Source organism: Crocuta crocuta, unplaced genomic scaffold, assembly GCF_008692635.1.
Source record: "Crocuta crocuta isolate KB4526 unplaced genomic scaffold, BGI_CrCroc_1.0 scaffold216, whole genome shotgun sequence".
NCBI classification, from domain to species: Eukaryota; Metazoa; Chordata; class Mammalia; order Carnivora; family Hyaenidae; genus Crocuta; species Crocuta crocuta.
In genome coordinates, this window is record NW_027531504.1 from 955,201 (window position 1) to 969,271 (window position 14,071).

The 14,071-nt window shown below is 36.9% G+C and overlaps 1 protein-coding gene across 2 annotated transcripts in view; it reads right to left on the minus strand.

Moving 5' to 3' along the window:
* The window catches only part of UTP20 (UTP20 small subunit processome component), a 105,295-nt gene that overhangs the window by 17,717 nt on the left and 73,507 nt on the right, over window positions 1-14,071 (minus strand). The window contains exons 38-46 of one of the 2 annotated variants that reach the window (XM_077772282.1): window positions 13,608-13,745; window positions 10,475-10,614; window positions 10,136-10,218; window positions 8,063-8,349; window positions 6,399-6,538; window positions 5,805-5,961; window positions 2,523-2,621; window positions 1,536-1,703; window positions 77-243 (exon numbers count right to left, since the gene is read on the minus strand). In XM_077772282.1, the coding sequence (XP_077628408.1) occupies window positions 77-243; window positions 1,536-1,703; window positions 2,523-2,621; window positions 5,805-5,961; window positions 6,399-6,538; window positions 8,063-8,349; window positions 10,136-10,218; window positions 10,475-10,614; window positions 13,608-13,745 (1,379 nt within the window). Of the gene's footprint in view, window positions 1-76; window positions 244-1,535; window positions 1,704-2,522; window positions 2,622-5,804; window positions 5,962-6,398; window positions 6,539-8,062; window positions 8,377-10,135; window positions 10,219-10,474; window positions 10,615-13,607; window positions 13,746-14,071 lie in introns of both variants that reach the window. The other variant, XM_077772281.1, reaches the window with a different exon arrangement.

Sequence of the window (14,071 nt, forward strand, 5' to 3'; positions counted from 1 at the left end):
CATGTAGCAGTAAATGAAAACTGAATAGCTTATCAGAAGCAAGCACCTAAGGATAGCTTTTTTCTGTCAAACTTACTTTTCTTTCTCTGTTAACAGGGGGAGATTTTCACTGATCAAACCATAACTGAGCAATAGAATGGATTCTGCCGTCATTTCCTGATTTACAATTAATCCTGCTATGATTCGGCGCAAGGTTTCATGAACTTTCCGGGCCAGTTTTAAACTTGTGGTATTTTGTAAGATCTAAAGGCAAATACAAATGTTATGTTGAGGTAACACAGAACTGCATTTTCATTTGTTGTGATGGTAGTTTTTACAAAATACGTTTCCTTTTTAATATAGGGTTTTTTCTAATTAAAAAAGAAACATCTTTAATAAAGCTTCAAACAGAGCATACAAAGTAATATTTACACATAACCTCAATCCCAGAGACAACCACTATCAGCATTATGTATGCCTCTGGATTTCTCTGTGCTCCTTGCTGGTGAGATCTCAGGGCACAGGACTGGAGATATCATGTGACACTTGGAAGACATCAACCCAAGTGCATTATAGGCAAGCACACACACACAAAATTAACAAAACGCAGCCAGTACTCATCTGAAACCATGCTAATAAAGTGCTGTGACAGCCAAGCCTCAGGGTTTGATATTAGTTATTGGGCTGAGTCATAAGAACTTAATGGGAATCCAGGACCATCAACATCAACCCTTAGCACTTTATAAATATTCCTTTGCACAGGACATGGTATTAATAACTAATTACCTTGGAGGGACTTGATAATATACATGGAAAATACATGTGCTCTGTTAATTCTTTTTCATCCTCAAAACATAGCTAACATTCTCAGGTTTAGAGAAGATTAATGCAGTGTATAAAAAATCAGAGTTAATTTGACACATTTCAAATTATGGTTAATTCATGTCATTAAATAGTGCTTTTGTTCTAGTTTCAGTACATGAAAGTAAAAGTAAGCTATGGTCCCTGCCCAATAGAAGGCAGAATGAAAATGCTGCAAAGAATGTGAGCTCTGAATCGAAAAGATCTATAACTAATACCTTACTTTCCTCCTTAACCATGACCCTTCTACCTTTCATTGAGCCTCCATGTTCTTATCTGTAAGACGAAAGTACCATTGATCTCACAGACTGGTTGTGCAGATTAGAAGAGATAATGAAACATGATGCTTAGCACATAATACATGTTCAACAGATGTCACTTTTCTCCCTCTTGGCAATCTGAGAGCAGCAATCTGTCTTCAAAAGCTATGTTCTTAAGCTGCTATCTTTAGCCAGCTATAAAATTCACTTGAATTTCAATTTTTTGCTTCTGCATCACACGGTTTACATCAGAAATCTGGCTCTTGGTTTAGAATGCCCACCTAAGGCTGCCAGCTAGCTAGTGGCCACATGGTACCAGTGGCATTAGCACCAAATGAAACCCTAGTGGTCAAGTGCAGCATTACTGCATGGGTTGTTTAAAGAACTCATGATGCTGTAATGTGGTGATCTCCTGTATTGCATTCAAATCCTTACCTCTTTTAATGGAAGGATAAGTTTTGTAACCTGATCTTTCCCTACAAACTTGCCCAGGATTTCGTAAGAATCGTAACTCTTGCTTCTTCGTGCCTCCATGACTTTGGAGAGGATCTGCTTCACTTCCTTCTCTTCAGCAATGGCACCAAACAACTCGTGGTTAAAGATCTTTGAAAGAGAAAAGCCAAATGGCAATTATGTGCAAACAGGAAGATATGTCAACATAAGCAGTCTCTGATACATCCAGATCAGAGACAAGCAAGCTGGACAGGATTGAAATTAGATGGTAAGAATTTCTATTAGATTTCACTTTTTCAAGGTAGTTCAGGGACCAATTACTGAAAGACAAGCAAACAGAGAAACACCTGAAGGTTTTTACTAAGGGGAAATAAAAGAAGAATATTATAAGATTTACCTATATGATTATATAATATAGAAACATGTATTTCTTCAATACTGCCAAAGAGTAGCTTCATTTCTCCTTAAGAAACTAACGATATTTGTAACAATTATCAAAATTGATGTGTTTAATTTGAAATGTTTAAATGTCTACATTTTTTTTATGAGTGAACAAAGGTAGTAGGGCAAGTTTAGTCTCTTCATAATACCACCTCCCAAATTATCACATTATTGATTTTAAAACTTGATTGTTACTAAATTTTTCACTACTTTACTAAAAAGCTCTGGTGCACATACTTTTATTTAATCCCCAGACTAAACACATCTCAGATTCCTAGAAGTATTTGAAATTTTTGCTTATTTTAAAGCTCTTGATACACAACATCAAAGGTTATACCAAAACTCATGATCTAGTCCATCTCACTTCACCTGAGTCAGCTTTTTAACCTTCTGCTAATCTAAGAGATGAGATAGTACATCATATTCATTTTTAAAGGCGATAGTTTTTTTCTTATTTTGTGAACTGGTTCTCTGTGTCCTTTGCCTAGTTAAAAAAACGACAGTACCTTCCCTTTTTCTAAATCTTACCTCAATCATTGTATCTAAACAGGAGTCCAAATCCCCAACTTGTAGCTTGTTGGTGAGACCTTGCAGCAACATATAAACAGTGAAAGTCAGCACATGGACCTAAAATGAAATGTGTAGTAAGAATATCAATGGTTAAGAATACCATAGTAGAAAAAAAAAAAAATAAGATCCAAGAAGTACTGCAGAGAGCACTCAGAGCTTCCATACAACTCTAGGGAGATGTTTAACCAAATGACACATACTTTTATCACCATCTAAAAGACTTTAGCCAAATGATCACTTTGTACAAGATACTCAGAAACTCATCACCACGCTTAGGGTCTACTACTGTGACTAAACCAGGCCACGGATTTTTTTATTTTTTTATTTAAAGTTTATTTATTTTGAGGGGGGGAAGAAGAGGGAGAGAGAGAACAAGTTGGGGAGGGGCCAAGAGAGATGGAGAAAGAGAGAATCCCAAACAGACCCCACACTGTCAGTGCAGAGTTTGATGCAAGGCTCAAACTCAAGAACCATGAAATCATAATCTGAGCTGACGTCGGCCGCTTAACCAAAAGAGCCACCTAGGCACCCCCAAGCCTCTGATTTATAAAGAAAAGGCACAAGAGTCTTGAACTTTAAAAACCCAACCTTTGAATTAAGGAGCTTGCCAATGTTAGGTGCAATCAAAGCCATGAAGGAAACAGACAAGTTTTTGCTCTTCATAGTAACCATAGCTAACATTCCTAAGAATTACTGTGGGTTATTAATACTATTGTATTAATACCTCACATGTATTAAATCATTTAATCCCTGCTCACTGTATCCATGGTGTAAGGTGCTGTATTATCAGCACTTTTCAGATGAGGAAGCTGAGGCACACAGAGATCAATTAACTCGCCCCAAGCTGCATGGGTAGACAGTAGCAGAATCAGGATTTGAAACCATATGGGCTGGTGCCCCAGCTCTGCATCACTACACTATGCTGCCTCTCAAGCTTTCTGCATTCTTTATACTGCACCTCTGCACTTCTAGTTACAAATGATCACAGGGAACATCAGATTATGATCAAAGGCTAAGGAAACATAATTGGCTATCACTACATAGATTGGATTTTACTTTTTAAGTAATCTCTACACTGAACATGGGGCTCAAACTCACAGCTCCAAGATCAAGAATTGTACACTCCAATGACTTAGCCAGCCAGGCACCCCACAATGGATTTTAAAGGCATAATTTCATATATATCTACTGTTGATCTTTATATACTTTTATATACTTAACCAAAAACAACCCAACTCGGACACATATAATCAAACTACTAAAAGATAAAGGCCAAGAAAAAGTTCTTAAAGCAGCAAGAGGAAAACAGTGCATTATGTAGAGGGGAAAACTGACTGAATAACTAGATTATTCATCAGAAAGGCCAGAAGGATGTGATACAACATTTTTAAGAAGCTGAAGGAAGAGTATTAACTGTCAACACAGAATTAGATATCCAATGACAGTATCCTTCAGGAATAAGGTGAAAGGACATTCAGAGATGACAGAAAACTAAGAGCATTTGCTGCCACCCACACATGCTGTACGAGACTGCTGATGGAAATTGTTTAGACCAAAGGGAGATGATACCAGAAAGAAACACGGAAATTCAGAAATGAAAGAAGGGAAGTCAAAATGATGGCTATTTGGGCAAACTAATAGACTATCCTCTTGAGTTCTTTTTTTTTTTTTTTTTAATTTCTGAGACACAGAGGGACAGAGCACGAGTGGGGCAGGGGCAGAGTGAGAGGGTGACACAGAATCTGAAACAGGCTCCATGCTCTGAGCTGTCAGCACAGAGCCCGATGCGGGGCCTGAACTCACGGACCACAAGATCAGTACCTGAGCCGTAGTCAGACGCTTAATCAACTGAGCCACCCAGGTGCCTCTTGAGTTCTTTAAAATATGTTTGATGACTACAAGCAAAAACTCTAACATTGCCCAATAAACTTTCAATATATAGAGATGTAATATACAAACAACTATAAAAGAAAAGAAGGGTGAAGGGATCCATCTATGGTGGTAGGTTTCCATATTCCACTTGAAGTTGTAAAATATTGTTTCTAAGTAGATTATTAAAAGTAAGGATGTATATGGTAATTCCTAGAGCAACCATTAAAAAACTACACTAGAAGGGGCGCCTGGGTGGCTCAGTCTATTAAGCATCTGACTTTAGCTCAGGCCATGATCTCAGGGTTTGTGGGTTTGTGCCCCATGTTGGGCTCTTTGCTGTCAGCTCAGAGCCTGGAGCTTGCTTTAGATTCTGTGTTTTCCTCTCTCTCTGTCCCTCCTGTTTGTGTTCTGTCTCTCTCAAAAAATAACATTAAAAGATTTTTTTAAATACTTCCAAGAGAGACAGTGAAAATGAATACTGGTATTTTTACTGTGTTAGATTTATAATCCACAGAATAGGAAGCCTACCTTTGAGCAAGTTTTGATACAGAAGGTAAAGCTAACTACCCAAAATCTTGACTGGGTACGTGAAAAGAACAAGCAACAGTGTTTCTTAAACTTGAGATCATTCAGGGACCTTACTGAAATGCAGACAGTATAGGTCAGGCATAGGACCCTACATTGTGCACATCTCATAAGCTCCCAGGTGTTGCTGATGGAACGTGTCTAGGTTCCACAGTTGAAAAAGTAAGGAGCTGGCCGGCCAAATCACTACCCAAAGAGCTTTCTATTCCACCTGGAGATCCTATTATTTTTATTACTTGTATGTTGCAACACTTAAACAAATGTGTATGCTCCTTATTATTCACATTTGTGGTAATAAATTCAATATGCATTCTATAAGAATATTTTTAAGAACTCCCAAAATACAAAACTTGATATCAAATGATTTGAGAAAAATAGGCAAGTTATATAACCCAGGCCTGTAAGTATCTTTATACTTTATAAACATCAAATACATGAATTTTTTAAAAAATAGATTTTTAAATGCTGATTAGAAACTTTTGAATATTCTTTTTTTTTTTAAGTTTATTTATTTTTGACGAAGAGAGTGAGCAAGGGATAGGCAGAAAGAGAGAGAGAGGGAGGGGAAGAGAGATCATGACCTGAGCCAAAATTAAGTGTCAGATGCTTAACTGACTGAGCCACCCAGTTGCCCCAAAACTTATGAATATTCTTGATTGCTACCTCAGTGGATCAACTTTACCAAATACAGACTGAAGGCACCGTCACTTGTAGTTTTCAAATTGCAAAATATTTGAGTTTCAATCCAATATGAATGAATATAAGGCACACAATGCAATTTACCTGATATCCACGGACAAGGGTACTCTGTAATTCTTTTAAAATATACTGTAAGTAGTGCACACCCAGATCTTCTATTATTTTTGCTAGAGTGCTGCGTGCAATGTCTCTGATTTCCTGTGCTCTGTTCTTGAGGAGGGCACACACTTTCAGCAAAATACTAGAAAGTGAAAAATTAAAAAGGACTAATCAACAGAAGGAAATAAAAATATAGACATCCTTTGGTCTTTTAACTACTCATTACCCAAATTTCCCAATAGAGATTCTAAAAAAAATTTTTTTTTCCCATCTATATTTATTTTTGAGAGAGAGACACAGAGAAGGGGGGGAGCAGAGAGAGAGGGAGACACAGAATCCAAAGCAGGCTCCAGGCTCCAAGCGGTCAGCACAGAGCCCAATGTGGGGTCCAAACCCATGATACATGAGATCATGATCTGAGCTAACTGACTGAGCCACCCAGGCACCCCCAGTTAGGATTCTAAATCACAGCAAATTGTGATAGCACTTCTCTTCCTCATAAAAGAGATTCAAGAGTCAGGAAGAAAGAACCAATTTTTGAGTTTCACTTAGCTTTTCTAATTTATCATTATAATATACCTTGGCAGATTAGCTTCCATAACTTCTTGTGGAAGGGACTGCATTAGTTTAACCATGGCAAAAGCTAAAGGAACTCGAACTACTTCCTCATCATTCACAACCTTGGATTTTATGAGCTTGTGTTCTTCTTCCCTTTTAGTCTGTAAGAAAAAGTTAGGTTAAACTGAAACAAAAATAAATGGATCAGGGAGCTATCAACACTGAAATCTTTCATATGAAAGATACGCTCTTTTGATATGACACTTCTAAGTTTACAGTCTTACAAAACAAACTAAATTATGCAAATTGAGAATAACTAAGAATTGTAAAAATAATAGGAATAATTATTTTTTTCCCCAAGAAGACCCCAAATGACCATCAACTGATGAACGGATAAAGAAGACGTGGTTTGTATATACAATGGAATAGTACTTGGCAATGAGAAAGAATGAAATGTTGCCATTTGCCAACAATATGGATAGAACTAGAGGGTATTATGCAAAGCGAAATAAGTCAGTCAGAGAAAGACAGGTATCACATGTTTTCACTCATATGTGGAATTTGTGAAGACCAAGGGGAAAAGGAAAGGTGAAAAAGTAATTTCAAACAGAGGGAGGCAAACATAAGAGACTCTTAAATACAGAGAACTGAGGGTGGATAGGGGGTTGGAAGAGAGGGGAAAATGGGTGAAGGGCACTTGTTGGGATGAATACTGGATGTTGCATGTAAGTGATGAAGCACGGGAATCTACTCCTGAAGCCAAGAGCACACTGTATGTTAGCTAACTTGACAATAAATTACGGAAGGAAGGAAGGAAGGAAGGAAGGAGGGAGGGAGGGAGGGGGGGGAGAGAGAGAGAGTGAGAGAGAAAGAAAGAAAAAAAGAAAGAAAAAGCTTTTTTTAGAAAGAAAGAAAGAAAGAAAGAAAGAAAGAAAGGAAAGAAAGAAAGAAAAGAAAAGAAAGAAAGAAAGAAAAAGCTTTTTTTAAAGGAACAATTAGAAAAAAATAGTCAAGTTTTCACTAATGTTGATTAAGAGTGCTGTGAAATATCTAAAAATCATAAAAACTTTTTATCAATCGGGATTTTCAAGAGTTTGAGTGATACTGTTGGTACATAAAAAATGTAGTGCCTCAAGTAAGAAGGTATATTTACAAATATACAAAATACGACCAAGTCAATATTTTACACCAGGGGCTGGAAAACTTTTGTAGAGAGCAGATAGTATTTTTGGCTTCATGGTCTCTATTGAAGCTACTTAACTCTGCTGTGGTAACACAAAAGCAGAATTAGACAATATGCAAATTAATGAGTGTAATTATGTTCCAACAAAAACTTTACTACAAGAGGCTGCTGGCTGGATCCAGCCTGTGGACCACAGTTTGCCAAACCATGATTTACACTGAGGTGGGAAAGGCTGGTTTATGAGAGCTAACCAGCAAGAAGACAAATTCAGAACAGCAGAGAAGTGGCCAAGAAGTAGAAAATGGAAACATACTCTAATTTTTAAAAACCTGAGATGAACCTAAAGATGAGACAAAACAAGGGAAGTGAATTGTGAAATGCTGAGGTGAAAAAATATCCAAAAGCTGACATCAATCAATAATAGTTAGAAGCCTCAGTCTGACAGAGCCCCACAAACACTTAGCTTCACACAGCCCTCCTGGGTCCCAAACAGAATGATTACCGTAGATGCCAGGCATTTATGTAGCCTGGGCAGGATATCCCCAGTTATGGTTCCTTGGATATTTTTAATTGTTCTCTCCAATTCTTCCTTATTCCGAGGAAGGGAAGACATGGACTCAGTGATACACTCAGGTTCTTTAGCTGATGTCCCTTTACAATCAGCTGGATTGGGGTTTTCCAGTTCTTTGTTGTCTGACAAACTCTTACATTTGTTTTCCTTCTTTTCCTCATTCACATGCTCTAATTCCATGGTTTCATTCTCTGGCAATTCAATCACTTCTATTGTGTCTATGTTTAGCAAACAACAAAAGTCACCTTAAATCAAATAAGGAAACACAGTTGTTATAAGCCTTTCCCACCAACATCTAATAAAAATGATCTAGTCACCAGTTACGGACAGGTAAGATAAAGTACTAAGGAAACAGGACTACATGAGAGGGTTGTGATTTTTTGCTGTCTTACTGTTTGGAGTCTAATGAGGAACAAGAGACAAGTAAACTGACAGTTATGAGTGTGGGAGAGCAAGTGCAGGCTCCTTCGGGAATACACTTGGAGGCTAGGCAGGGAGGAGGGTCTTAATCAGAAGAAAGCTTCCAAAGGACTGTGATTGGAGGTTTCCAAAAACAAAAACTTATACTCGTGAGCATGAAAACCATAATGGCAGCCATCAGTTCTCATGCAGAAATGTCCCTTACTACAGGGTTCAGTTTATTAAAGAAATTTAGGCAGTACAGTACTGTGGGGCAAGTCCAGGCATAGCTCTGCTAACAAGCCATGTGACCAAAGTTAGTTAACCTAAGCCTAGTGGGCTTTGGGTTCTCTTTACCAGTAAGATGGAGATGGCACCAACTGGCAAGGCTGTTGTCAGGATTCAATGAAAGAACCTCTGTAATGCACTTAAAATATGCTTCTGATACTTCACTGACTTTCAAAAAATGGTAGCCATTAGTCTTTATTTTAATTACTGGCCCTGTTAGCTTTGGTAAAGTCACTTTACATTTCTGAACTGTAATCTCTCATATCAAAAATAATGGGGTAACTAACAACTAAGGTTCTTGTAAAGTTCTTATGAAAAAAAAAGGAGATAATGTCTAGAAAGGGCCAGCTCATAGCAGGTGTTCAAAAAATGTTTCAAACTTTAGTCATATCTAATAAAATAGTTAAGGAGATTATTTTAATTTTTAATGTTTTTATTTATGCAAAATTGCAAAATGCAGATTCAACTGCCTAAGATAAACCATTGAGGGACTTTAGTACATTAATGGTTTAAAACACACATGGTTCCTACAAATTCAAGCCAATCTTTGCTATTTATCAGTGTGGCTCTGTAGTGATTTTACTGTAAATCAAAGAATTAGAAAATTCTGAGTAGAAAGGAATGTTGGACAAGTGCAAACTGAGTGACAGAATATTTCAATGTCTTTTAGCAAAAACAGTTAGCTTACTGGCCTATTTAAGTGTTCATCCTCTAACAGGCTGAGGAAATTTCTATTTGTTCCTTATTTTGTATCATGAATAGATACTGAATTTAACCAAATGTTTCCCTTGTGTCTCTTTAGAGGACCACGTGTTTTTTGCATGCTAATGTTAAATTCTATTAACCAATTATACCAATTTCATAAGTTAGTGGAAGCTTCCTTCTCATTAATCATCTGAAAAAGCTGATATAAGGTTGAAATTATCCATTCCTTAAATATTTGTAGAACTTGCGTATAAAGCTTTGTGAACCTGGTATTTTCATTAGAAGATTTTTAACTACAAAGTCAATTTTTTCGTAGTTAGAGATACATTCAGATTTTCTATTTCTTCTAAAGCCAGCTTTTGTATTTTACTTTTCTAAGAGTTTTTACATCTCACTCAAGTATTCAAATTAAGTTCAAAGATCATAATGTTGTTAAAAAATTTTTTACACAAATGCTCAAATCACTTGCTTTAAGTTCTTCCTGACTCTTTCACTGGTCACTGCTATAAACAGAAAAAGGTGATAAGTTGAATTTTGCCATCTTTAATTCATTATCATCAATTATCCAAGACTAGACTGGAAATCTAGTTTAAGAAAGTTTTAAAAACTTACTTTCTTCATTCTGAATTTTTCTCATTTGTTCTTCAAGAGTTTTGTGATCAAAGTGGAATGCTTCCAACACTATTACTAGCAAACTGTTAAAAAAAAGAGAAGGTACACAGAAACGTCTGATTCACAACATCATTTGATGATTAAAGTGAAGGATTTAAAGTAAACTTATAAACAGTAAAATTATTTTTACCAGTTTTAGGTATTTTTGACCTTAACAAACATTAGCATAACCTCATTAATACAAGATAAAAGTAAACTGAGATTAGAGAGACCACTTCAGGAAATAATCCAAAATTTACATTTTAAAAACAAAGCAAAAATAAGTTTGACCATACACACCTGACACCCAACTTTTGATTGATCTGTCCTGTTTGTAGGACATGAATGAAATGTTTCAAGTAATATATATATGCTGACCAAGAGAGATGTTTGCAAATAGCTCCAATAAGCTCTGTGGCAGCAATGGTTATATTTTCATGCTGTAAAACAAATCAAGAGCATCAACACAGAATAAGTATTTGCTAATAAAAAGCTAATTTCTTACATTAAAAAGCTTATACAGTAGGTGATCAGCAATTTATCAAAGGGAAAGAATGCCCAAACTATATTCCACTCCCCTGACCAGCTCTAGGAAAAGATGCTATCAATTAAAGGAAGGACCATCTTTAACTAAAGGATATTAACGTACTCTGGACTTTTTTCCACTCAGGCCTCCCTGATGGGCTCAAGCCTATAGACTGTGAATGAAGTAAATTCAGTGTGTAGAAGTTAAACACTAAAGTCAACTTTAATGCACAGCTCAGCATTCAACAGTACACTGTCTTGGAGATGTCTGTTTCATACCATCATAGAGAACAAAGACTGGATTTACCCTCATATTTTAAACTAGAAAAATAGACAAAAATATATGAAACAGCGGTTTTCAGACCCTGGACATCAAACAGTGCAGTACAGCACTCCGAGAGAAAGGCAACAAATAAAGCATGTCTTATAATTATCCTAACTCACTGTGTGAAGAGAACTGTCAGGTCACAGCAGAGGAGGAGAAACCCAAAAGAGGGCCTGGTGGTCTGCCTGACGTAAGAAGGCAGAGAGAAGGCTGTGGCAGCCAGAGTTCACAGGGCAAAGGACCAGAGAGGACAGAGCTACTCAAAGAAGAAAGCTGCACAGGCACACCAAGAAGCAGAAAAATACCTCTCATGACAAGAAAAACCAACCAGTAGAAACAGACCCCAAAGTGACACAGATAAAAGACTTATAGTAGACAAAGAAAGACAACTGATGAAATTACATTCCAAAAGATCAAAAAGGGAAAGGAAAGCAGAAGTATGTTAAGGAGAGGCAAGATATAAAAAAGGCCCAAACTGAACGTTCAGAAATAGGGAGACATACTGGATGGGATTAAAAGCAGATTAGACTCTGCAGAAGAAAAGATCAATGAACTTGAAGACACAGCGATACAAAATTGAAACAAAAATGAGACTCAGGGGAGGAAAAAACTAATGAAAACAAAAGAGCCTCAGTGAGTCTGGGTCAATTTTGAGTGGCCTAATATACACTGGGGTCTCAAAAGGCAAGAACGGGGCCCAAAAGTATCTTTGAAGAAATAATGGTCAAAAATTCCAAGTCTGAAGAACAATACAAATCAGTAGATCCAAAAAGCTCAACAAACCCCAAGCACAAGAAACATGAAGGAAATTACACTAAGGCAGATCATAATCAAATGGCTTAAAACCAGTGATAAAGAGAACATTTTCAAGGCACCCTCTAGAAAAACATACATTACACTCAGAGGAACAAAGATAAGAATGACTTCTTGTTGGAAATGATATAAACCAGACGACAATAGAGCAATTATCTTTAAAAAGTAGAAAGAAAAAAAACTTGTCAATCCAGAATTCCACAACTTCTAGAAACAACATCTTTCAAAAGCAAAGATGAGAAAAGAGAAAAACTGAAAGAATTCATCACCAGTAGACCTGCACTACAAAAAATTTAAAGGAGGTCTTCCTGTCAGGAATAAAATGATACAGCAATATATCTGGATCTACCCAAAGGAATGATTGAAAAATTGTAAGTAATTGGAAGTGACCAGAAATTATAAATATGTAAGGAAATATAAAAGATCCTTCCTTATTTTGAAAGATCTCTTTAAAAGATAATTGTTTAAAGCAAAAATAACAACGTATGTTTAAAACTAATGTATAGGTGTCCTCCTCCATGCCCTTGTGGGGATGAGCACTGAGTGTTATGTGGAAACTAATTTGACAATAAACTATTTGTAAAAAAAACAAAAAAACAAAAAGAACAACTAATGTATAGGTAGGAGCAACTGGGTTGCTCAGTCGGTTAAGTGTCTGACTCTTGGTTTCAGCTCAGGTCATGAGCTCATGGTTCATGGGACTGAGTCCCCCCTTGGGCTCTGCACTAACAGTGTGGAAACTGTTTGGGATTCTCTCTATCTCCCTCTCTCTCTGCCCCTCCCCTGCTCATGCATGGTCTCTCTCTCCCTCTCTTAAAACAAGTAAACATTTAAAGAGATATATCATGTTAATATCAACCAATACTAAATATAATTTATTTTTTCCATCCACACCTCTTTCCTATTTTATTGCCATCAAACTAAATTGGTTGTGCTTCCTGGCTCTTCAAGACAGAATTTGGCGGGCGGGGGGGGCGGGGAGTATTGTTTTATTTATGTAGGTAATTCTTTAAAAATTTTTGAAAACAATAGGGGAAACCGTAAACTTACACAAGGCCATGGGATCAACACAGAATAAATTCAAGTCACAGCTCCTGATCTCACCTCAAATTGGACTTACATTTCACTCTTTCACTAATATAATCAATAACTATCATTTATCTTACAATGTGCCAGGCACTGTTCTTTTGGCACCTGTGTAGTCTAACAGTGAAGACAGGCCTAAGTTCAAATTCTGATTCTCATTCTGTACATCTTTGAGAAAGAAAAATACCTCACATATTCCTAGTTTACTTTCCTGTAATATAGTGACAACAATCCTTCCCCATAGGGCTGAGCTGTGGTGAGGATGAAGTAAGATTATGTAAAGTACTTAGAATAGCTTCTGTATCTGGCATAGTGCTAAAGAAAAGGTAGCTACTGTGTAACTTCACTTCTTATGGGACATTTGGGAAAACACCGATTCTGCTGATTAATGGCATTTACTAGAATTAAATCCTATGATACAAAAATAAAAGTATGCTGTTAGTAATGTGATCATTTCTAAGAGGGGAAATGCTTTGTGGTTGGCCTTTGCGAGCTAATAATAATGAAAATAAAGATAATACTACCATTTATAGAGCAAGTACTATTCTAAAGGCTTCAGAGCTATTCTAAGCCTCTAATTATGGTGACAACATCAATATGGATGTCACCAGCCCCATATGCATTTTGGAAAAGTGTGTCCTGGTATGGGCAGAAGTTTAATGGTTTCTATATCTAATGTCTTACCTTGAGCATTTTCTCATCAAAAATTGGAGTCATGGCATAAGGCATGATGTAATTCTGGAGAGATTTAGAAGATAGCACAACTTTGCCTTCCATTAGTTGTTTGGCCAGTTTCTTCAAGGCTCTTGCTCTTCTGTGTATCTATGAGTTAGATAAAATAAGAAAATAAGAACTCACCTAAGACCAGCTCCATTTCGGTATCATTTTTTTTAAAGTTTATTTATTTTGAGAGAGACAGAGACAGTTCAAATAGGGGAAGGGCAGAGACAGATAGAGGGAGAGAGAGAGAGAATCTCAGGCAGGCTTCATGCTGCCAGTGCTGAGCCTGATGTGGGGCTCGAATCCATGAAACTATGAGATCATGACCTGAGCCGAAACCAAGAGTTGGATGCTCAACTGACTGAGCCACCCAGGTGCCCCAGTATCATGTTCCTTTTGCATGTAAGGATTAAAGGAGTGAAAGCCCA